At 36.1% G+C, this 23,982-nt stretch overlaps 1 protein-coding gene across 1 annotated transcript in view; it reads left to right on the top strand.

The window, feature by feature from the left end:
- The window catches only part of LOC107561774 (MAM domain-containing glycosylphosphatidylinositol anchor protein 2-like), a 36,633-nt gene that overhangs the window by 9,736 nt on the left and 2,915 nt on the right, over positions 1–23,982 (top strand). Inside the window, exons 3-4 of the mRNA XM_016246252.1 lie at positions 2,720–2,850; positions 15,624–15,732. Coding sequence (XP_016101738.1) covers positions 2,720–2,850; positions 15,624–15,732 — 240 coding nt within the window. The remainder of the gene's footprint in view (positions 1–2,719; positions 2,851–15,623; positions 15,733–23,982) is intronic.

Here is a 23,982-nt window from a genome sequence, read left to right as displayed (position 1 = left end):
GTAAAAGTCCTTTCAAAATATGGATTGAGAGAAGTGGTATACCAGTAGAAAACAATACCATTCATAATTTTGTTCAAAACCTTTTTTTAAATAAATGCTGTCCTTTTAAACTTTGTATTCATACAAAAATATTAAGCAGCACAATTGTTCCTGGAGTAATTGTGACTGGAGTAATGATGCTGAAAATTCAGCTTTACATCACAGAAATAAGTTACATTTTAATATGCATAATAAAAAAAATATTTTAAATTGTAATAATATTTCACAATATTACTGTTTTTACTGCATAAAAAGTGCAGCCATGGTGAGCATAAGAGACTTCTTTCAAAAACATAAAAATCTTACCCCAAACTTTTGAATGGTAGTGCATATATTTTTCAAATTGTGGGTACCATTATTTGGACAAACAGCTGATCCCATCCTAAATTCACGGCGTTGGTTAAAGCGATGACACATCAGGTCATTCACATGTTCATAATGCCACAATGTCTTACAGCACTACAAATGTATGAGATAGGAGAAAGTTGACAGAAAGCAACATTAGCTTTAAATAAGAATTAGCTGTCTAAGGCTCTATACTGAAATTAATTATGTAGCTGTGTCTGAACTGATGTATTGGCGGTCAGTATCTGCTGATATTGCTCAGACAGCTTTAGCTGAGTTTATTAAGACTTGTTTTGTACTTTGAGCGATCCACTTTGTCACAGTACCATCTGTTTGCTTTGTTAATGTTGCTGTGTGCCACTTCTCTGCTGTGTTATTCATTTATATCTGCTGTTCCTGAATAAGTAAAGATGTGAAGCCTGGTTAGTTGGCTGGACCTGTCTGCATTTATCTATGAGTGCATGTAATGAGCAGCATATAGACTCAAGTTTTGAAACAAAGTGAATATATATACAGTATATACGGTATATACGGTGTATATATATATAGTATATATATATATATACTGTATACTGTATATGAATATGTGTGTGTGTGTGTGTGTGTATTATTGTTCAGAGCCAATGCTTCATTTGAGCCACTACAAAAGTTGTTATCTCTCTCTCTCTCTCTCTCTCTCTCTCTCTCACTCTGTTTCTTTCTCCCTAACTTTCTGTTCCAAAGTGCAACTGAATTATATATTGGTTTCCCTTAAGCACAAAGTCAGAGTAATAATTTAATGCATTAGTCATAAAGGTGCCACTTGGCCTCAGTGCCTTCAATCATCTGTGTGTGTGTGTACTTGTGTTCAGTGTCTGTGACAGATTTCAATAATGACGTTCATAATAAACGCTGTGTGTGTGTAAGATGCCTCTGCTTTGTTGTCTGTGGAGAGTTGTGTTTCTGGAGCTGATCTATCACACATCAGTCTCAGACTACAAACCCACAGATTGTCTGATGAATATAGATCAATTTATCATGATGGCACATCCTGGATTTTCAAGACAAGCAGTTTTTAGTTGTGACTTTGAGCAGCACTGCACTTTTAATGATCTGATGAACATTATGTATTTTATGAGTGTTAAGCAAAGTTATTATAAAGTTATGCCTATGGTTCATAGTAGAGTACAACGTGTAACAGGTTGTTGAATACACATTCTCAAATGCATAATTCAAAAATTCTAAAGCTTAAAAAATAAAAGTAAAACAAAATTTCAGCAGCAGAATGTTTAAATACCCAATTTCAAGTAATATTTTACGTCACAATTTTTTTTATACTCAGAATTTGGTAGTACATTTAAGAAATAATTAGAAAGAAATGGCAAGTAACACATTGAATTGAACATGGTATTTTAAAGTAAAAAGACTGAACTAGTATTTTCTTGAAAAACATACTCCAATGATGAAAAAAAATCTATTTTTACAGTGTACTGTATTGCTTCATTTTTATTTCATATTTCAAACCGTACCAGTGCGTTCTGCTCTAAAAAATGGTGGAAACAATTTTCACTAGCAAATTGCTAGAAAATTTCACAATTAATTACTTGAAATGGAAAGCAACACATTGACTTAAACATGAAATTTCAAAACAAAAAGACTGAAATAGTATTTTCTTGTAAAACATAAGCTTTGTTTTATTTGCAGATTTGAAAAAAAAAAATTTTTTTACAGTTTGCTGTGAGACTTGGTCGTGTTAGATCAACAGTCATGTATTTGACCTTATATTTGTCACAGTAGTAAAGTTTACTACTATCTACTCACACCAGCGGCGGGTCAATGAGGTCTTATTAGAGCAGAAGCAATGTTCTGTCATAACATGTGTCAAATCCTGAGTTTGTCCTGATTCACTGATCCTGATGGACCTTGATCTGCAGTAATTGTTTGGAAACGTTGTTTGAATTTCACATACAGTACATTTTCTGGAGTGCTAAAATAACTTTTTTTCTGGGGTGTTAAAAGAACATGCCATTGTTGCCACTATTTTTTTGTTTGTAAGAAATTAAGTTCCATCTCAGATTCACAAGGTCCAGTCTGATTTATTATGATTATGAAAATTCTCAAATAGCTGATCTACTGTTTTCTGTGCTGATTTGTGAGTACGTGTGTAGATAAAGGATTTCAGAAATGTTGTGCATGTCTCATTTGTCATCATGAAGTTATATTATGCTTATATTTGCATTTTTATGGCCAGACTGCAAAGTCGACCAATAGTCAAAAGTAATATGCCATCTGCAGAAGTGCTTGTATAGCCCAAGTGTCACAGTTCCGCTGACCTCTGTTTTCTGTGCGTCTGCAGGTACACTCAATGTTCTCACGAGGGTGAAGAGCATCGCCACTGTAGATTCTGCCGTCTGGTCTCTCTCCGGACACCAGGGGCCCGAATGGAGGAAGGCGGATGCTGAGATCTATCCGAGCGGACCCTTCCAGGTATGACTGTGTTTATGTGCAGGTGTGTGAATGAGAGTTTGTATGCAAACACATTGTATGCAAATGTGTCTTCTGATCTGTGTGTGAGTATGTGTGTGTGTGTTGTGCACATGTGGCTGTGTGAGTATATTTTCTATAGCATACATGTGGACGGGGATATATCAAATATCTATGATATATGCATGATGCTTTTGATAGTGATGTTTTCTTTTTAATGCGATTAGAGCAATTGGATTGATATTTATCTATTATTGCTTACTTATTTTGTGCAGTCCACGTTGGCAGGTGTGATATGTCTGTCCGTGTGTGAGTGTTTGTGTGTGGTTAGAGGGTCTGTGGGGGGATGATTGAGGAAGTGCTGAGTCGTGCTCTACTGCTCTCCTCTGGACCTGTGTTTCTGCTGAGTTGAGCTCTCAGCACAACAGCTGCAACGACCAGGAGACGTTTTACTGCTCATCACAGAGGAGAAAAGGTGCTGGAGAGAGAAAATGACAAATTGAAAGAGCTTGAAGAGCAGGGCTGAAAAAAGAGAGATTTATACAGCGAAGAAAACTGAGAAGGGCAGAAAAGGATGAACACCACATGCAATAGGGATGGAAGTGAAGACAGGTAATTCAGGGGAAAAAAGGGAGAGTTTACAGGTAAATGGGACACACTTAAATCTGGGCTCATTGGTCCTGGTCTTGTCAGATTATTTTACCCTCATTCTTTCTACACTACTGCTTAAAAGCGACAAGAAATTGCATTTGACTTTCATAATGGGACGAATTTCCAGGTGAGACTGAATATTCAGTGGGAAACAATGTAGGACAGGGCTGGGTCTTATCCTTTTGGGATTTGATTGGATCAGGATATATAGGCTATGTTATTTATTAATATTTTTTGGCTTCACCCAAGTGGATTATAACAGCAGAAACAAAATTGTTTCATAGGTGGACAACATTATTACATTTTGATGAAGATTATGAAAACATGTAGAGCAATATAAACTGATGCATCATGCACAGTAAGACCAGGATCACTAGGTTTATTTTCTTAGTTTACATTTCCAGTTTTGTTGTGCCCCAGTTTTATTTTAGTATTATCACTACTATTATATTTTGTAATATTATTTTTAATATTAAATGTATATATATTTGAATTTTAGTTAAAGATGTAGTAGTTTTGTGTTTTTGACATTTTTAGTAGTTTATAGTATTATAGTCTATAGTATTATAAGTCTATAGTTAAACTAAATGAGAAATGTTGCCTTGGTGTAACTAGCTGAAATAAAGTTATTTATGCTTAATTTATTCATTTCAGATTTTATTTTAAATGACTTTTCGGCTGATCCCACAAGTCCTCCATTCTGTTATGTAATCACTACTGTTTTTTCTCATTGAATAATTTGTTTCTGTTTCAGAACTTACTTTAGTAGGGTCAACAGAATAAGTAAAAATGGTACATTTTGATTTTATGTTGGCAAAAACTGTTCTCACTTTTCACTTGCTGTCTGGAGTGGGAAAAACTTATATTTTTCCTCACAGTTAATTTTTTGAAAAAAAACATTTGTTAGCCTCTCTCCTCTTTCTGTGCTTTCTCTTTCATTTCACTCAGTAGTGCAGTGTATTTGACACTTGAAGACGTAAATCGATCTTCACCTCTCATCCAGACCCCAGTTGGCCTCCGTCAATCGATGCTAAAGACCAATCCAGGCGTTCCTGGACAGTAGGACTTGACAAGTCCGGCAGACAGCCGTGTTTCTCCGCTGTCTGTTTGTTTGCTCTGTTCTCATCTCCTCTTTGTTCCTCCATTGACTCTTGCCGTGTGGATCGAGTGACTGCGGAGGCTTGCCGAGATAAATTAGCATTATTTTCCCACAGAATCTCAGAGAAAAAGAAAGTACATCTTTTGCATCGTTGCATGAGGCATCTCACCCATCGCTAAGCCTGATGGATCAAGCAGAATCACAACAGCGTTACTTTATCCGAAAGCTTTACTCAACTGTGTGGATCCATTGCATGGGCAGCATATTTGAGGTTAAACTGAGTGGGATTGATAGTTGAGGGGTTTTTACAGAGATCTAACAGACCTCACAGCGTTAGAGGAGCTCTGAGAGATGTTCCTAGATTAGCTTGGGAGTTGAGAACTGGATATTAATTAATATGTATACATTCAGTTCATTATATTCTGAGTAATTTTCATATATGACTGTGAAATTACAATTTTCAAATGTAATTTTCATATTGCATTTTATCAAGACATTGGTGTCTTGATAAACTGGAGTTTATTTTGCAACAACAAACAACTATGTACATATATAATGTCATTAAAATCGTCATATATAATGTCGTTAATTGTTTTTTTTTATTCTAAAAACCATTTTAGAATTATTATGTTTATATATATACTACTGCTCAAATGTTTGGGATAGTATTTTTTTATAGAGGTCGCGTATGCTCATTAAGAATGCATTTATTTGATCAAAAATACAGTAAGAACAGTAGTATTTTGAAATATTAATATACATATTAATATACTTAAAAATAGAATTTATTCCTGCGGTGGCAATGCTGAATTTTCATCAGCCATTACTACAGTCTACAGATCCTTCAGAAATCATTCTTATATGCTGCCAATGTTGGAAAATACTTTTTTTATTATTATTATATATATTTTTGGAACCTGTGATACTTTTTTTTCAGGATTCTTAGATGAATAAAAAAGATAAAAAGAACAACATAAATTCAAAATAGAAAACTGTTATAGCAATATACACTACTGTTTAAAAGTTAGGAGTCAGTACTTTTATTTATTTATTTTAAAGAAATTAATACTTTTATTCAGCAAGGATATGTTAAAGTGATACAAAGTGAAACAGACTTATTGTTACAAAAGATTTATTTTTTGAAAAAATGCTGGTCTTTTTAACTTTTTATTTATATTTATTACATATTTGATATATTCCATATATTACATTCCAAATAGGAATATAATATTGCAATTCTTATTGAACATTTCTAGTTCTTTATGTCTTACATAAAGACAAAGCAATGTTGTAACATCTATGTGCAACCTCTTTTCAATATAAAAAACACTTAGAGCAACCACTCAAAAAAAAAGTATAAGTATGTCTTTTAGTGTCAGTATGTCTTTTTTTTTATGTCAACATCCACATATGCTTAATGTACAGTGACGGTTATGTGGCCAGCAGGCTGGACGTGGGCCGCTGAGAGAAGATTCAAAGGATTTTACACATGGGATTGCTTTTGCCACTCGTTACATTTTCATGCCACTTTTATAGAAGATAAAAGACACCGTAATCTTTAACGGCACGGGAACGCACAGTCCATTTAAAGTCTGGAAGATTACTGCCATGGCCAAATCAGATGTGACTGAAAAAAAAAATCCTGATGAATATTATTATCATTACCCTACCATCGTGCATATAAAATTAGTCCAGTCTGCGTTTGTCTTTTTCAAATGCTTTTTAAATCCTTCACTTTGTGGAACTACTACCAATTGGTTAAAATATTGGCAATTCAGGGCAAAGAAAATATGTATGTGAAATGTGTTTTCATACATTCATAAACTCTGGCAATGATATAGCCATAGCTCTGGCTTTGTGCTCCTCTGGTGTATGTTTGATTGCTTTCCATCTATGACACAGTTTCAAATGGCAGTTAAGGCCAGTTGGTGCTGTACGTGTAAAGGCCCAGTATAGCGGTTCTTTTTATAGAGCTCTTAAATGCCACCTGCCTGGTATTGGGCAGTTTAACATAACTATAAATGCTTACTACCACAGTCTCAGTAGAATACAGTTTATAAATGCATTTTAAACTTTATATCCTGCAGTTTAGTAGCGTTTTATTTAATTTTTTTCCCTTTAAGTCCACTCATGTCAGTCAAGATTTCTGGCACCAAGAACAGATATTGTATTTAGTTTACATTATAACTTTCCTTACCTGTGATTTGATTTGATTAAACCGTTTGTGTTGACATGATAATACCCAAAACCATGAGGCTTATTGAAGTTGTGTTTTTCTAAGCAACCTAACATATAATTTTCATCTAGGAGAAAATAAAGTTTTGCTTAAATCGCTTATGCTGCATTTATTTGATCAAAAATACAGTAAAATTGTGAAATATTAATACCGTTTAAAATAACTGTTTTCTATTTAAATATATTTTTAAATGTAATTTATTCCTGTGATGCAAAGCTGAATTTTCAGCATCATTACTCCAGTCTTCAGTGTCACATGATCCTTCAGAAATCATTCTAATATGCTGATTTGCTGCTCAAGAAACAGTTCTTATTATTTTCAGTGTTGATGCATATTTTCATACAAACTGTGATACTTTTTTTTCAGAATTCTTTGAGAGAACAGTATTTTTTTGAAATAGGAATCTTTTGTAACATTATAAAATACCTTACTGTTACTTTTGATCATGCATCCTTGTGGAATATCAGTATTGATTTCTTAAAGTAAATAAATCAGTCAATCATCAGTCAACACTGAAGGTGGCATCTTCATATGTCTAGAGATCATAATATCATAAATATTTGAAGGTGGTTTCTTTTTACATGGATGATTAGGGAACCACCTTGCAACACATTATCAACTCACTGAAAGCCACCCGCAACACTCTTGGTGGCATCTTTTGCACAGGCAAACAGCACTACAGTTTTCTTCAGAAAATGTCAAAATCTAGTCTAAAATCTACAGTTTGTCTTACACATCTCTAAAGTCCTTTTTCCGTGTCTTAATGGAAAAGGTCACCGCAGGCAGAAGTGTTTTGTATGGCCGTGTGAAAGATGCCAGCAGGGAAACAAGATGATGACAAAAGCGCAGGAACTTTACAAAGGAAGAGTTCAGGGAGCAAGGGAGGTCTGGTAATTAGCTTTGCTTAATTATGATTTTCTGAAAAGATTGAGAGAAGAACAGAGAAAAGCATCCACTGTGAGCGCTGATCCGTTTTCACACAGCCCTTTAAGCTCTTTCCTCATCATCTCCTCTTTTCTCTTTATCCTCTTTATCACTCACTGGTTGCTCCGCTGATGCTCTCAGCTCTTTGTCGTGTTTGTTATCCATTAACCTCTCCTCTCTATGTGCTCAAAGTTTCCCATCACTCTCACCTCTTGCCTCTCTGCTAGCACTGCTCTCCATAGTGATCGGTTGATGAAATTCACGAGACTACGAGTCTCCATTACAGCAAAATCACAGCCTTCAGCAGCTGTTCTGGAACTCTGTTTCTTCCTTCCACATTCAGTGGAGCAGTTCAACCAAAAATATGAATATATAAACAACCATATATTTCATATAAAATATGAAAACAACCAAAAAAATACCTGTTAAAAAGTTAAAAAGTTTTATAATGGCCCAAGTCACTAGGGGTGCAGATTTTATATATATATATATATATATATACAGTGGGTACGGAAAGTATTCAGACCCCCTTAAATTTTTCACTCTTTGCTATATTGCAGCCATTTGCTAAAATCATTTAAGTTAATTTTTTTTTTTTCCCCCAACTAATCTGGGGCTTTTTTTGCACCAAACATTTTAATACTCCTCCTAGGGTTTTTATCCGATCGCCACCAAACTTGGAAAAAAAATGGAAACAGGAAGTGTGTTATAGCAGGTTCCTCGTACATTGTCTGATTTGATCAAACTTCACATAGATGTGACTATTATGAGTCAAAGTTATAGTGCTACCAAAGGGCAGCTGGAAGTGTGTCATTTTAAAAATCCTTTGAAATCAGCTTCTTATTTTTTACAATTCATAATAATGTCAAAACATGGCCGATGTAAAATTGCAAAGGGATTCTTGATATCTTAAATACTGTTGCCATGGCAATGTGCCAAACTTTAAAATAATTTTCAGATGTTTTTGAGGCACTTAACATGCAGTCATGAGCTACAACCAACAGGAAGTCGGCTATTTTGGTTTGAATGTGGATTTTTGGAAAAATCAGGCTGTGAATCATTGCATACTCCTTCTAGGAGATTCATGCAATTCACACTAAACTTTGTCTACATGATGCCAAGATATCGAAGATGCTAAATTGCGAAAGGATTTTGGATATCTTGAACAGTGTTGCCATGGCGATTTATTAAATTAACAGTATAAAAGGAAACAGTAATTTTCTTTTATCTTTATAGTGCATTATCCCAATTTTTTTTTAAAGGATGGTTCAGTGTTTTTTTTTTCTAGGCTTGATTGTGTTTATGGGGTGCAGTCTAACATGTGTTAATGCTTAGTTTTTTAAAAAACGCATGATTTTTCACATAATTTACCTTTATTCCACACCGCTCTGTCCCTTCTCTGAGAAACGCGCTGATCACTTTCCTGCTTTTATGAAGCCCCTCCCTCAGAAATAGGCGATGGGCTCTGATTGGTTAGCTAGCCCAGTGTGTTGTGATTGGCTAAACCACCTCTAGTGCGCGTGTAATCGTCCCGCCCCTCTCCTCAGCGGCATGTGCTCCGGTTTTATTGTAAACAAAGGCGTCGTTAATATCGCATATTAGTTTGAGCCCGATTGAGAAGCAGAGGATATTATTGAAGAGGATCGTGCATAACCTGTGCAAACACGGCTTTTAATGGTAGGCCTATGTTTTTTGTTTGTTGTTGTCTCATACTTTTAGATATGCTGTTATTTGTAAATGCTACTGCTTATGTTAGCTTTTAATATACAGTTTTATCCTGTTTATAGTTTATAGTTTATATTAACATTAGTTAATGCATTAATTAACATGAACTAACAATGAACAATATATTTTTACAGCATTTATTAATCTTTGTTAATATTCGTTAATAAAAGTGTACATGTTCATGTTAGCTCACAGCACATTAACTACTGTTAACAGATACAACTTTAAATTTTAATAATGTATTAGTAAATTTGGAACTTAACTAAGATTAATAGATGCTATATAAGTATTGTTCATGTTAACTAATAAAGTTAATTCATGTAAACAAATGAAACCTTATTGTAAAGTGTTACCAAAGTTATATGTATTGTTCCCTTTGTGTGTGTATGTCTGTTTCACACTCAGGATATTCTAGAGCAGTGTTTCTCAACCCTGGTCCTGGGCACCCCCCAACACTGCACATTTTGTATGTCTCCCTTATCTGACACACCCATTTCAGGTCTTGGAGTTTCGTCTAATGAGCTCATAAGTTGAATCAGGTGTGTTTGATTAGGGAGACACACAAATTGTGCAGAGTTGGGGGCGTTTTCTCAAGCAGGGTTGAGAAACACTGTTCTAGAGTAACCCTTTCATTGCTGTAAAACCAGACTGCCAGAGGGTTACTGTAAATGCATGTGCCTGCTGTGCACTGTTTTCTTGATGCCACAAGGGTACCGTTGGTGCTGGGGACTTGGGCCCGTCATTGCTGCAGCTATATTATTTAATTTGCTTCTCTTAGACCAGTCGTTCTCAAAGTGGGGGGCACGCCCGCTGGGGGGGGGGTACATCAGCAGAAAAAGAAAAAAAAAAACAGTAAACAGCCAACGGACGTAGAGTAGGAGATGGATCAGTTTGTAAAAGGGAAGAGAAAGGCCATAGAAGTTGCATAGACCCAGGCTGGTCATTCGAAAGCTAAGTGCAGAAAATATGACAAAGCATATCTTGCTCTCGGCTTCACTGTTAATGTCGTTGGTGAGGAGGAAAGACCTATGTGTGTCCTATGCCTTAAAACGCTGGCAGCGGACAGCATGAAACCCACAAAATTAAGGAGACACATGGAGACCATGCATCCGAATGATGTTCAAAAGCCACTTGAGTTTTTTAAAAGAAAACTTAATCAATATCGTGGGCAGAAAACATGTTTTGTAAAAGCCACTACAGCAACAGCGAAAGCGCAACTGGCTTCTTACAAAATTGCCTATCGCATTGCACAATGCAAGAAATCTCATACTATTGCAGAAGAGTTGATTCTTCCCGCTGCCATAGATACGTATGGTGTCAGTTATGCTTGATGAGGTGAGTGTCGCGAAATTAAAGACTATCCCTGTGTCAAATGACACCATATCAAGACGAATTCACGATATTGCAAATTACATTGAGGAACAGCTCATTGAGAAAATTAGTGGAAAGCGCTATGCGCTTTAAGTCAACGAGGCCACTAATAATAACAAGGGCAGTTTGTTAATAGCGTATGTGCAATTTGTTGATTTCGAGTCACTGAATGAAGATCTACTATTCTGCAAATACTGTACATCCCAAAAAGAGCAACGGCTGATTAACTTTTTAAGATTATTGATTCGTACTTGACAGAGGCTGGGATTAAATGGGAGGACTGCTTGGGAATTTGCACGGACGGCGCACAGACTATGGCGGGGAAACGGGGAGGATTGCAAGCACTCATCAAGCGAGTCGCACCGAAAGCGCAGTGGACGCACTGCATTATACATCGGGAAGCACTTGCATCATGCCAGTTAAGCCCTACATTAAATTATGTTTTGTCTGAAGTTGTTATCGCGGTCAACTACATAAACCAAGACCACTGAAATCACGACTTTTTTCCGCGCTCTGTGAGGAGATGGGTGCCGATCACACTGCTGTGCTGTTTCACAGTAAAGCGAGATGGCTCTCCCGTGGCAAAGTGCTGTCCAGAGTGTTTGAGCTCAGGGAGCAAATTCAGATTCTTCTGCAGGAAGAAGGCATGAACGAGCTTGCCAGCAAATCTGGTAATGAACAATTTCTAATGAAGCTGGCATATCTCAGTGACATTTTCTCCACGTTTAATCAACTAAACCTCCAGCTGCAGGGCAAAGACAAATACCTACCACATCTGGCAGACCAAGTCAGTTCATTCATCCGAAAACTGGAGATGTGGGGCAGGAAACTCGAGCAAGGAAATACAGAGTCTTTTGAAAATCGAACAACCTTTTCCAAAACTAACAAGCTCACCGAAAGCACAGTGATCCCATGTATTTTGGAACACATTTCTGCTCTGAGAGGTCATTTTCAGAAATACTTCCCTGACAGCAGTGTTTAGTTCGACTGGGTGAGAGATCCATTCACTGCTCCAGCACCTGATGATCTGAGTTCCTCAGAAGAAGAGCAGTTAATTGAGATGACATCTGACTCAAGCATGAGGCTAACGTTCCCATCACAAACACTTTGTGAATTCTGGCTTAGTGTGGAGAGGGAGTTCCCACTGATAGGTCAGAAAGCTGTTGAAATTCTGCTCCCCTTTGCAACGTCCTATCTCTGTGAAACAGGGTTCTCTGCTGTTGCTTCACTGAAGAGGCGCCAGATTTTTTTATAGGTTTAAAGGGGGGCATAACCAAAAAAGTTTGAGAACCACTGTCTTAGAAAGTGATGAGATTAAATGGAGAAAAGGAGATCTTAAGTGTGTCAAACTGTGCTCAGATTTGTAGTCTGAAATCAAAAGTCAAGAGTTTTTAAAATGAACTCAAACAAATCTTGTCAAAGTAAGTTATTATGTGAAAAATTGTCCTCTGTATGCCACCAGTATTTGACTGGTCAGAAGTTTGGAATGATTGTGATTTTTTAAAAATGTTTTGGAAACAAATATCTTGTGCTTACCAAGGCTGCATTTAAAACTGTAAAATTGTGAAATATTATTACAATTTATAATAGCTGTTTTATATTTCAACAGATTTTAACATGTAATTTATTTCTGTGATGCAAAGTTGAATTTTCAGCATCATTACTCCAGTTTTCAGTGTGACATGATCCTTCAGAACTCATTCTAATATGCTGATTTGGTTAAGTTTTGAGCTTTGAACAAAGTTCAAAAGAACAGCATTTATATGAAATAGGAATAATTTGTAGCAGTTTAAAAGTCTGAAAATCTTTTGAAAATCTTAGTGACTCCAAACTATTGCATGCTAGTGCATCATTTTTTCTTGATATATAAAAGAAGCGTGTATTTCTCTGAACGATCTAGGGTTTTTATATAATAGGATTTCGGATTAACTGCATTTTTTGTACTCCTTTTTTGCAAGTTGCTTTGGATAAATATGCATAAATCTGCTAAATCTGCTAAATAAATAAATGTACTGTACGAATGATGTCTCATTGAAAATCATAAGCACAATTCACTTAGACAATTATTTCCAGGTGCTTTTTGATAGCCCCTGGTCTTTATATATTGTCTTTGTATAGAAAAGAGCAGCAACAGTATTCTGTGTAACGTTCCACAAAATCTAGAGAGACAGAATTTGGTTGAACTGTTTCTTTAAGTTCTGCTTCACCTTCATCTCTCCCCCATTCCTGCACGCTGCTCTCTATCCTCACCTAATCTAATGAACATGGAGCTGGAGAGGTGTCTGCATGCCTACGCCTCTGAGACGCTGCGCATAATTGTTTCTTTCTGTCTCTGCTGGCACCTAAGCTCATGTGTGAGAGGTGAATGGTTTGTCATCCTCTTAATGAGCTCAACCCACTAAAGTCAACTGTGCTCTGCCCGTTAGAGGAAACCATTTGCATTAACGAACAGAGAGAAAACACACACATCGCCTCACCTACCAATTACTGCTACAACCGACTACGGCGAGATCTCTGTGCATGTTTTGCATGTTTGTGTTTGCCCTTTGAGCATGTTTTTATGCATACAATGACCTTGAAATTCTGGAAGGGTACTGTGAGTTAAATGCATTCTCTGTGTGTTTGAGAGTCTGGGCTTGTAATGCATGAATATATATTCAGGTGAGCAGATATTCTTATGGAGCGCTGCTTGACATTGTCCTAATGATATTGTGTCACCCGGCGTCTACTGTGGCCCCACAGCTAATTAGCACAGACAGAGAGACTGTTTTACACACACACGACAAATCAAATTACCCATCTGCCCTCATCCCTTGATCCCGTTCAGCCTCTGTTATTTATGATTCAGAGTCACTCGTTCATTTGGGCATCGTGGGAGCGGGAGTGATGCTGCACGTGTGTGTGTGTGTGTGTGTGTGTGTTTGTAAAAGCACACAGGTCAAGAGTGTGTGCACTTAGCAAAGTATGCTATCTTCACCTGGTCAAGTGTGTGAACCAATCTAGGAAGTGTTTTTTAGGCTGAATACAAAACAGTCATACTGTCTTCTCTCTGCTTCAAATCATGTTGGAATGATAATACGATCTAAGAAAAAAGTACAAAACTGTCACTGGGGCAGTACCCTTTCAAAAGGTTCAATCAACCTGAATTCACCTACTAATTGTACATTTTAGGTGCTAATATGCACTTTTAAAATACTAATATGTACTATTTAGGGGTAAATACTGAGAAAATATGAGCTTTTATCTTTATATTTTTTTCATTCTATTTTTCATTTATTCTTTTATTTATTGTTTAAATATTACTATTGCTATTTTCTTTACAGTTTTAGTTCAGTTTTGGTTTTTATAATTTTTTTATTTTTTTTTTATTTATTAGTAATTTAAGTGCTTAAACTATTTAAGTTTTCCATCTAGTTAACAATAATAGCCCTGGCATCCATACTCTTTCCTGTGTCCATAAAAGCTCTCCAAATTGTGTCCATATGCAAAAGTTCTCCTAAACTTAAAGCTAAAATACAGAGCCATTCTGCAAAGTTTCAGAGTATGTGAATTGCTTCAGATCTGTTTTAAGGGGCTGTGGGTGGATTAAATGTATTGAGACACTGTGTTCAATTTTTCTTCATTTATAAATTTCAATCACTTGTGCGTTAGTCCGCCAGCTGGGGTTCAGAGGTGTGTGTTTGTCTGGGGAGGGGGTAATTCTTTAAACTCTAGTTAGACTGAACGTGGCTTTGACATGGATCTGATTAGGTCTCTGCAGTGAGCTTCAGAGCTGCTGTAATTAAGCTGTCAGTCAAACGCAGCTTACATGGGGAGGAAATAAATACCAGCAAAGAATGTGGGAGGAACCTTATTATTTTGATTTTATAGGCTGATTTGTTATTCTTTTATTCTTCCTGTACAAATGTTTGATATAGTACTGTGTTATTTTTAATGTGCCATGTAGTGCAGAAGCGTTTAATTGTGACTTGGGTCTTGTGTCATTCAGAATTCAGAATCATATCGAGAATGGTGTTCAAGTTCCAGTTCAGTTCCTGCTGTTCCAAGCTGCAGAATTGACCTTTCGCAGGGAGCTTGATTGACAGGCGATCTGACCAATCATAACGCCAAATCCGCCATTTTGTCCGACAAATCAGACAGGAGAGTAGATTAATGTTTGAGTGCTTGAACTTGAAAAATGGTGCGTATTGACGTTTTTCCGCGTTTTAAATAGATTACCTTCTGATGTTCATTCATGTTTATTTCATGGTTTAAGTACCTATGAAAAGATGATCAGTTCATGTGCCGCTTGAACTGAGGCGCTACAGCGACCTGTCACGACACATTAAAGAGCCACAAAACCGTATTTATTGTTTAAATTTCTCAAAAAATGACAAAATTTGAAAGCTAAGACTTTGTTTCATTTGAGAAGTAACCTGCTCCGTCTTGTCTGTCGGCAAGTTGTCAGATTCCTCTTTGCTCCGTGATGTATTTTGTGTGTTGATGTGAGAACATGATGTGTGGCATGAGAGCGGCATGCCTTGTCGAACATAGCAAGAGTAACTGGGGGTGGGGGGGAAGGCGGTGGAGTGGGGGGGGGGGGGGGGGGGGGGGGGGGGGGTCTTTGTGAAGGGTCTGTTGTAGTTTGTATTTATGGATGTACTTTTAAAGAAGTGTAGTTCTTAATATTATCTCTTATTTTTTCTTAAATGTTAGATGATATGAACAAAATAAATGTTAGGAATGTTTTTTTTTTTTATTAAGATTTTTCTTTGTGTTTTTCTTGGTCAGGTGGTGTTCGAAGGTATCCGTGGAAACGGCTTTGAGGGAGACATCGCTATCGATGACGTTTCTGTTACCAAGGGAAAATGCAAACAAAAGGATAGCGTGGACAAAACAGGTCTGTACCATCAGTGACAGCACAAAAACACACCTCTCAGCCTTGATGCTTCAGTAATGAACTTCATTATATCCCTTCATGTAGATGTAGGTGACTAAAAGCCCACATTACCTGTCAACGTTCAGATTGTTTTTTTTGTTTTGTTTCGTGAGTCTTAAAGCAAAGGAAAGACAAAAACCTGTGAGTAATGAAACAGCACTGAGAACTGACCTTAAACCAATCTTATTTAATCATCCTTATGTTTTTCCAAGACTTACTTTCTTCTGTTGAACACAAATGGAGAACATTTAAAGGATTGTTTTGGTCACTCTATTCCATGCACTTAAAAAGAATGGGGACTTTGTTTTAAGTTCAAAAAGGGTGAAAAAGTATCATAAATGTATATAAGTAATCCATACAATGCAAAGTTTGAAGTCATACAAATCTATACTCTCTAGCTCTTCTTGGTAAACATTCATGAGAAAAGTGATGCCTGGTTTGTGAAAAAAAGAGAACAAATTATTTAGACAAAATCTAAAACTCAGACATGATTCAGAAGCCCAAACGAAGCTAAAATGGCTGATATTTTTCTGGCCAAAAGTCAATTAGATTATTTTATAATAGTAGCTTTTTTAAATATATTATATCAGACTAAGTTACTTACATAAAATGCATATAGATATCAGTTGTCACTCTATATCTCGCAATAATATGTCTTAGTAAAATTATATTTAAATGCTTAGTTTTATGATCAAAGCTCTGTAGTTTTTATTGTGGGGGCAAAACATATAATACAATGCAGTACAATGATTTAGAGATAAACCAACTTTCCTCAAAAATATGATGTATGATATCTGATACTCACATTTTACCTTGATTTGTTTGATACATTATGTATAGATAATCAAGTAAATCCAAGTTCCTTCAGTCCAGTAACTGTTCATCTTGAAATATTACTTAAAATATAAAAGTTTACTTTATAAAAAATCAGTAAAGATTTCACAGCAAAAAGACACATGTACCACAACCTGAAGGTGGGCATTTTAAAATTATACTAAAAGGCCTTTGATAAATTTGCATATCAAATATGCTACTGCAGGCTTTATAGGGTTTAGAGTTCACTGGAAGTGAAAATAATGACTAAAATAATTATATTTAAATCTTGACTTCGGAAGACTTGGAAGCACAAATCAACTCTTTGTATGATCTTTCATGGTGCTTTTTCGTTCTTCTTTGAGCTTTTAATAATACAGACAGAATATCAAACGGTTTGAAATGACATGAGGGTGAGTAAATTATGACATAATTTGAATTATTCCTTTAACTCCGTTACAACAGGAAGGTTTTAGAGATGAACTGTCAGTGAGTAAGATGTGCCAGGACTGTGCGCGTGCAGGAGAGATGCCGCACCATTGTGGGGTTGCTGATGGTGGAGGCAGCAGCTGTAGTGGGCTGCAGGGGCTCGGGCCCGGGGCCCAGCTCTGACAGCTCTGGCTTCTTTTCACCTCGTGCAGCCCTCTGATGGTGCGGCAGGCCTCGGGTCTCCTCCTGAATGCTGATCTTGGCACATGCTGGGTGTGAATGCATGCACACAGACAGGAAAAGGCCCAGCGCCAGACTCTGAGAGACAGAGAGAGAGACAGGGCAGTTGTCCAGAACACCGTCCCCCTCAAAACCCACCAGATGAATTGATAAAATATAATTCTCATTACTGTAATGCAGGAAGATATATGGTTTAATCTATGCTTTAAAAATGCATATTATGGTTGATTAATCATGTTATCAATATTTGCCTCTGAATGGACATACAGTACTGATCAAGTTTGTTTTAATGTTTTTGAAAGAAGTCTCTTTATATCACCAAAGCTGCATTTATTTAATCAATAATACAGTATAAAAGAGGAATAATGTGAAGTGTTATTACAATTTAAAATAACTCTTTTCTATTTGAATATATTTTAAAATGTCATTTATTTCTCTTTTTTTGTGATCAACATTTTATTTGAGTTTAATTTCCATATCAAGGACATAGTCAAAACCATTTGTCCATAAATATAAATAAATACTATAATATAATATAATACAAATAAATAAATTACACATTCACGGACATATACTGGGGGGGGGGGGGGGATATCGCTTTTCACGATACAAATCGTTGAAAAGCAACTTTGCAGAAAATTACCTTTCTACAATATTTTTTTAAACAAAGCTGGAAACTTTTTTTGTAAAAAAAAAAAAAAAAAAATACTGTTTCTTATTATTTTTTCATTTTTCAAATATGACCTGGACATATTTTAATTAGATTCACCCCAACAAAAATTATTTATTTTTTTTTTACTGTTAGGCCTAATGCTGACTGACTGTCTCACAATGTTTCACTGACAAAAGAAAAAAAAAAAATCACAATAACGAGTATTAGTGGGGGGGGGGGGGGGGACTACATATGATACTAACTTTTGAACAGCAGTGTAATTTAAATACATTATATTATTGTGGCATTGTATTTCTATTATTGTATTTCCATATAATTGAACATGACTATATTACTTTTTTCAATTCAATTCAAGTTTATTTGTATATCGCTTTTCACGATACAAATCGTTGAAAAGCAACTTTGCAGAAAATTACCTTTCTACAATATTTTTTTAAACAAAGCTGGAAACTTTTTTTGTAAAAAAAAAAAAAAAAAATACTGTTTCTTATTATTTTTTCATTTTTCAAATATGACCTGGACATATTTTAATTAGATTCACCCCAACAAAAATTATTTATTTTTTTTTTACTGTTAGGCCTAATGCTGACTGACTGTCTCACAATGTTTCACTGACATAAAGTCTATGACGATAGAAGGAAACACTTCTTCTGTACGATGGATAAATATAGAATACATCGCTGCTGCCGTTATTTCACCAAAAATGAAAGCTTTTGTGGAAACAGTTTAAGTGAAAATGAAAAAAAAAAAAAGCTATTTTTTATTATGAGCTAGGGAAGAAAACTACCAGCCACCTCAAGCGTCATCTGCGATGTTCCAAAGCATACATCAAAACCACATTCAGTGTCCATGGCAGCAGCTCCTTGTCAGCTAACCCTGAAGATACAGACGCTCCAGCAGAGAGAAGCTCTCCCTGGTACCAGAAACAAATTATGAAACTTCAACATTGCCCTTTACACAGCATTATGCTTATTATATCTACAGAGACATGCAGCAAGTCAAAAACAATATATATGTGAAATATCAATATAAATGTAAAGTAAAGATAAATATGAAGAGTAGTATATGAGCAAATAAGAATATATGAATATGACTAGATGATTATATATAGATAATTATACGAATTAATTAAAAGACTATAAAGATGGTAAAACACTTTTCATTTGGCCTTCCTTCCAGAGAGCAAAAATACAATGTCCATGGTTACTCTAGGCATGAGACAGATCCACAACAATCATCCTCAGAAACTATAAGATATACAATTATCAAAGAATTGTTTAGATGTAGACAAGAACAATTCATGAAAAATAAAATAAAAAATAATATGTACTATTACAACCAGTAACCGTCCTTAAAAATGACCTCACATGCACAGTGCTTCATGTCACACAGTCTTGTATAGAATAATTTCTTGAGTCAAAGACCTGAATCCCCATCACATTTTCAGGGCATAGTGATTTTTGATAGACTGAAGATATGACCTTCTTGTTCTGAATATTAAAAATGGCAAAACCCTTATTCTTACTTGGTGAAACCTGTCAAGAACATGTCCTGGTCATATTTCATACCAAAAAGACATAAAATATTAAATTTTGCTTAAAGAAAATGAAGCCAGTTTTTTAGGACTATTCGATATTTGTGTGTGTGCGTGACAGTGACATTATGACAATAATGCGCATTTCACCTTCTAGTTCATATTGCCATAATGGAAAACAGCTCATTCTTTTTAGTATAATGTGAAAAATAATGATATATTATTTAAATGTTACACTGGTTAATATAGATAATAAAACAAACTCTCAAAAGTAAAATATGTGGTTGCATTACAGTAATAAAAATAGGCTTATATATTTCAGGGATATATGTTGAAGGAAAATATTTCATTTTTGTAATTCTGTTTGGTTGAGAAAATGTTTTATTGAATTACAGAGTTCACTAAATTATCTTAAATTATTATCATACAAATTCAGAAGAGTTTTATCTAATTAGGTTTCCTTTTAACCGCTTAATTTGCCAGATGGTCTCACATTTCAAAGCCACATCTCAATTCTTTGTCACATATTATGCAATGTCATTTTTTAAATAAAAAGCTAGGATTTAGCAAATTAACTTTTTTTATTTTTTTTTATTGATACACCAGCTGTTAATCCTGACGTTTATACCACACAGTGAACAAACTGTGTAGTTTCCTTTTTATTAGCATTATTTTTATGGTATTTTTTTACCTTAAATGGGGAGTAGACATTCAGGAGTGTAGGAACTATCTGAAAAGGAAACACAATGTAAACCTTGTCATCATGAATATTAATTAGGAGGTGTAACATCATCTCAGCTAATTTGCTGAAAGGCATGTAAGCAAGCATCAGGTCTATAAAATGGTTCAGCCAACTTTTAACACTTGTTTGGCTGTTTGGTTTTAATGCAAGTTGCGTTATTTTTTTCTCTTGCTGCCAAACAAAACTCTCCCAAATTGGAAAATGACCCGAAACAGATTCACCCACATATATAGGCACCACTGTGCGATGTGCCAAAGCGTGTGCACTGCCCGCAAGGCATTAGTTTCTTCTGACAGTAACACGTACGGACATTTTCATATACCAATCCACATAGCTCCTACTGCTCCAGCCTGATCATTTTTTTTTTCAATTTTAAATTGTTAAATACCTCAGGAAGCTGTCATGGTAAAGTGAAAAAAAAACTCCATTATTATTTCAAGTTCTAATATAATTTTATACATTAGTCTCTGGAAGAGTACAGCTCTGCTCTCTCCTCTGTACCTGGGTCGACATGAACACTGGTGTTATATCACACACACACACACACACACACACACACACACACACACACACACACACACACACACGGCCCACACACTAAAACCTTTTCACCTTTTCAACAGGTGCTGTGCTGTGCTTACACACAGGAAAGTGTAACGTGAGCAGCGTGCAGCGCACCGCAAGGCAGAACAAAAGAGCCAAATTAATGATTAAGATCAGTCATTGTAAAAGCTCCCTCACAGAGAGAATATTCCAGCTCTCAACCGTACAGATTGCTGATAGCTGTTGCTTGTTTGGGGAAAGTTGTGGGTATGTGTTAGCTATGTATGCTAGCTTGCAGGCTCTGTCTCTGACCCATGAGGCTTTGCTATAGAGGATATGTGCATTCATCAATGGAACTCCTCTCCTTTTTGATTCCTTGATGCTTTTCAGGGTCTTTCCTGTTATGCAGTACATTTGGAACTCTGTGGGTATAAAATTTTAAATTGTTAAATACCTCAGGAAGCTGTCATGGTAAAGTGAAAAAAAAACTCTATTATTATTTCAAGTTCTAATATAATCTTATACATTAGTCTCTGGAAGAGTACAGCTCTGCTCTCTCCTCTGTACCTGGGTCGACATGAACACTGGTGTTATATCACACACACACACACACACACACACACGGCCCACACAGTAAAACCTTTTCATGCCGCCCACAGGTGCTGTGCTGTGCTTACACACAGGAAAGTGTAACGTGAGCAGCGTGCAGCGCACCGCAAGGCAGAACAAAAGAGCCAAATTAATGATTAAGATCAGTCATTGTAAAAGCTCCCTCACAGAGAGAATATTCCAGCTCTCAACCGTACAGATTGCTGATAGCTGTTGCTTGTTTGGGGAAAGTTGTGGGTATGTGTTAGCTATGTATGCTAGCTTGCAGGCTCTGTCTCTGACCCATGAGGCTTTGCTATAGAGGATATGTGCATTCATCAATGGAACTCCTCTCCTTTTTGATTCCTTGATGTTTTTCAGGGTCTTTCCTGTTATGCAGTACATTTGGAACTCTGTGGGTATAACAGACTTTCAGAAGTTTGTGTTTAAGCTGGAAAACTTTCAACAGGTTGATTATTTACACGATTAATAGGAAGGATGCCTAAAAAGATGGGAATGAAATGCTACAGTTAGCTATGCATAAGTTAATTTAGATTTTTTTTTTAATAGTCTATTTTACCAATTTCTGAGATTTCACTCAGGAAGCGTGAACTATTTTAAAGTGAGACAAACCAGCTAAAGCCACAAAACCAGAATTTGTCAAATTTCTAATAGACAGCTGCAGGGATGATGTATTTTTGTTGGCCAAAACATGGAAAGGAGTTAATCGTACTAAAGTCAATCGCCTGCAAGACGGTCTGTGGTAAACACAAGCTCAGGATATTTTCATGTTTTATTCTGTGATATTAAATACATCAGAAAAACCGCCTTGGGATTTTATTTATTTGTATTTTTTAAAGCTTTCACGTGTCTTGAAAATGGTTGCTAACGAGTGTCTAAATGGGACTACAGAGGTTGTTAGGGACATTAAACATCATCAGACCAAACAGGTGAACTCATCTACTCATTAGTCTGCTTATACAGCCTCTTTAGAGTTATTCTAACTCAAACTTTCAAGGACATGTTTTTTAAATAAAGACTAAAAGAGTTGGCTTAGTGTTGGTGACGTTGAAGTCATGTGACTTTTGCTCATTGTGATTCTTCGCAAATTCACAAATTACACAACTTTTATACATTTTAAAGTCAACCGCTACAGGAATCATAAACTTCTGTTGGTCACAGAACTTATTTTCTGCAATAATCTAAAATGGAACCAGGGTGATGCTAACTTCCAGACTGGCCTACAAAAATGTCTCATCACTGCAGCACAGCGCTCTATATTTAGTGATGCTAATGCTGGTTTTCCCTCCAAAATTATGTCATTAAGGAACTGGTTTATGTTAGTTAAGGGATTTTGCTAACTGGATGGAAAGTGATATTGTGCACTCAGGACTCCAAACAGGAAACCAATATTCTCAAGAAATCTTTTTTTTTTTTTTAAATATTAATTAGTAAGTGAACAAATGAAGAAATAATTGGAATATTTCTTAATAAATTGCCTGTTTTTCTAATTGGTTTATGTTAGTTAAGGGATTTTGCTAACTGGATGGAAAGTGATATTGTGCACTCAGGACTCCAAACAGGAAACCAATATTCTCAAGAAATCTTTTTTTTTTTTTAAATATTAATTAGTAAGTGAACAAATGAAGAAATAATTGGAATATTTCTTAATAAATTGCCTGTTTTTCTAAAAGCTAGAGAATATGATTTTCATGTTGGGTACTGCAAATGTACTGCATAGCCAGAATGACGATGGTTTCTTCTGCTCTCCTCTGGCCTGTTCTGCTCGGGGTGCTGCCCATGGTAGCTCAACCGTGAGCTGTTCCTCCTTTAGAGATGAATGATGATTGGCTCTGACGTCCCATGTGTTACTGCATCCCCATAAATCACACCTTGACTGGGATTTGGCTGTGGGGTGGAAAGGCAGAGCAGGCAGAACAAGAGAAGAAATATGTGCGATTTGAAACAAAGGTGACCTGTTGAATCGGAATTAGAAATCTGAAGACCCCACAACACACACACAAACATTGAAATTTGTTACGGTGCCACTGACTGTTGATTGATCAGTTTTTGAACTCTTAAATAACTAATTTCCCTCTCTCTTTTATTATAGGTTATAATATTAGACTTGTTATTTTGCTGCACAGGTGCATAAGTAGCCTGCCTCCACACACACACACACACACACACACACACACACACACACGTACACCCGCTCTCAAAATTACCCGCCTCCTTCAAAAGTCCTTGAGAGGGATGTCACAGCTCACACAATCTCGATCTTTATTGAAAAGGAAGAATAAAAAGCTTTATTATGAATATATTGATTTCCTGCTATAGCCAGAGAAATCCTTGATATAAAGCCATATTGATTTTTTTTAAAACAATACCTGCTCTTAATTTATTAAACCTATTTTGTTGGCAGCTTGTATGCATAATTAAATGCACACGTGTATGTGTTGTGTGTCTGCTTCTCAAACAACACTGCAAGCATGTTTGGTCCAGCCCTCATCATCATCTGAGGCCATTTCCTGTGAGCTGTGCCGAAAGATATTACTCAACGTTACCTCTGAGACATAATGACTTGTAATTGTCCTCTCGCAGGTCATCCGTCTTCGGTAGCTCACAGATATTACCGCTTATGGCCTC

The sequence above is a fragment of the Sinocyclocheilus grahami genome, unplaced genomic scaffold, assembly GCF_001515645.1.
Source record: "Sinocyclocheilus grahami isolate Dianchi unplaced genomic scaffold, SAMN03320097.WGS_v1.1 scaffold791.1, whole genome shotgun sequence".
NCBI lineage: Eukaryota > Metazoa > Chordata > Actinopteri > Cypriniformes > Cyprinidae > Sinocyclocheilus > Sinocyclocheilus grahami.
This window is presented reverse-complemented; position numbering and strand designations above follow the sequence as displayed.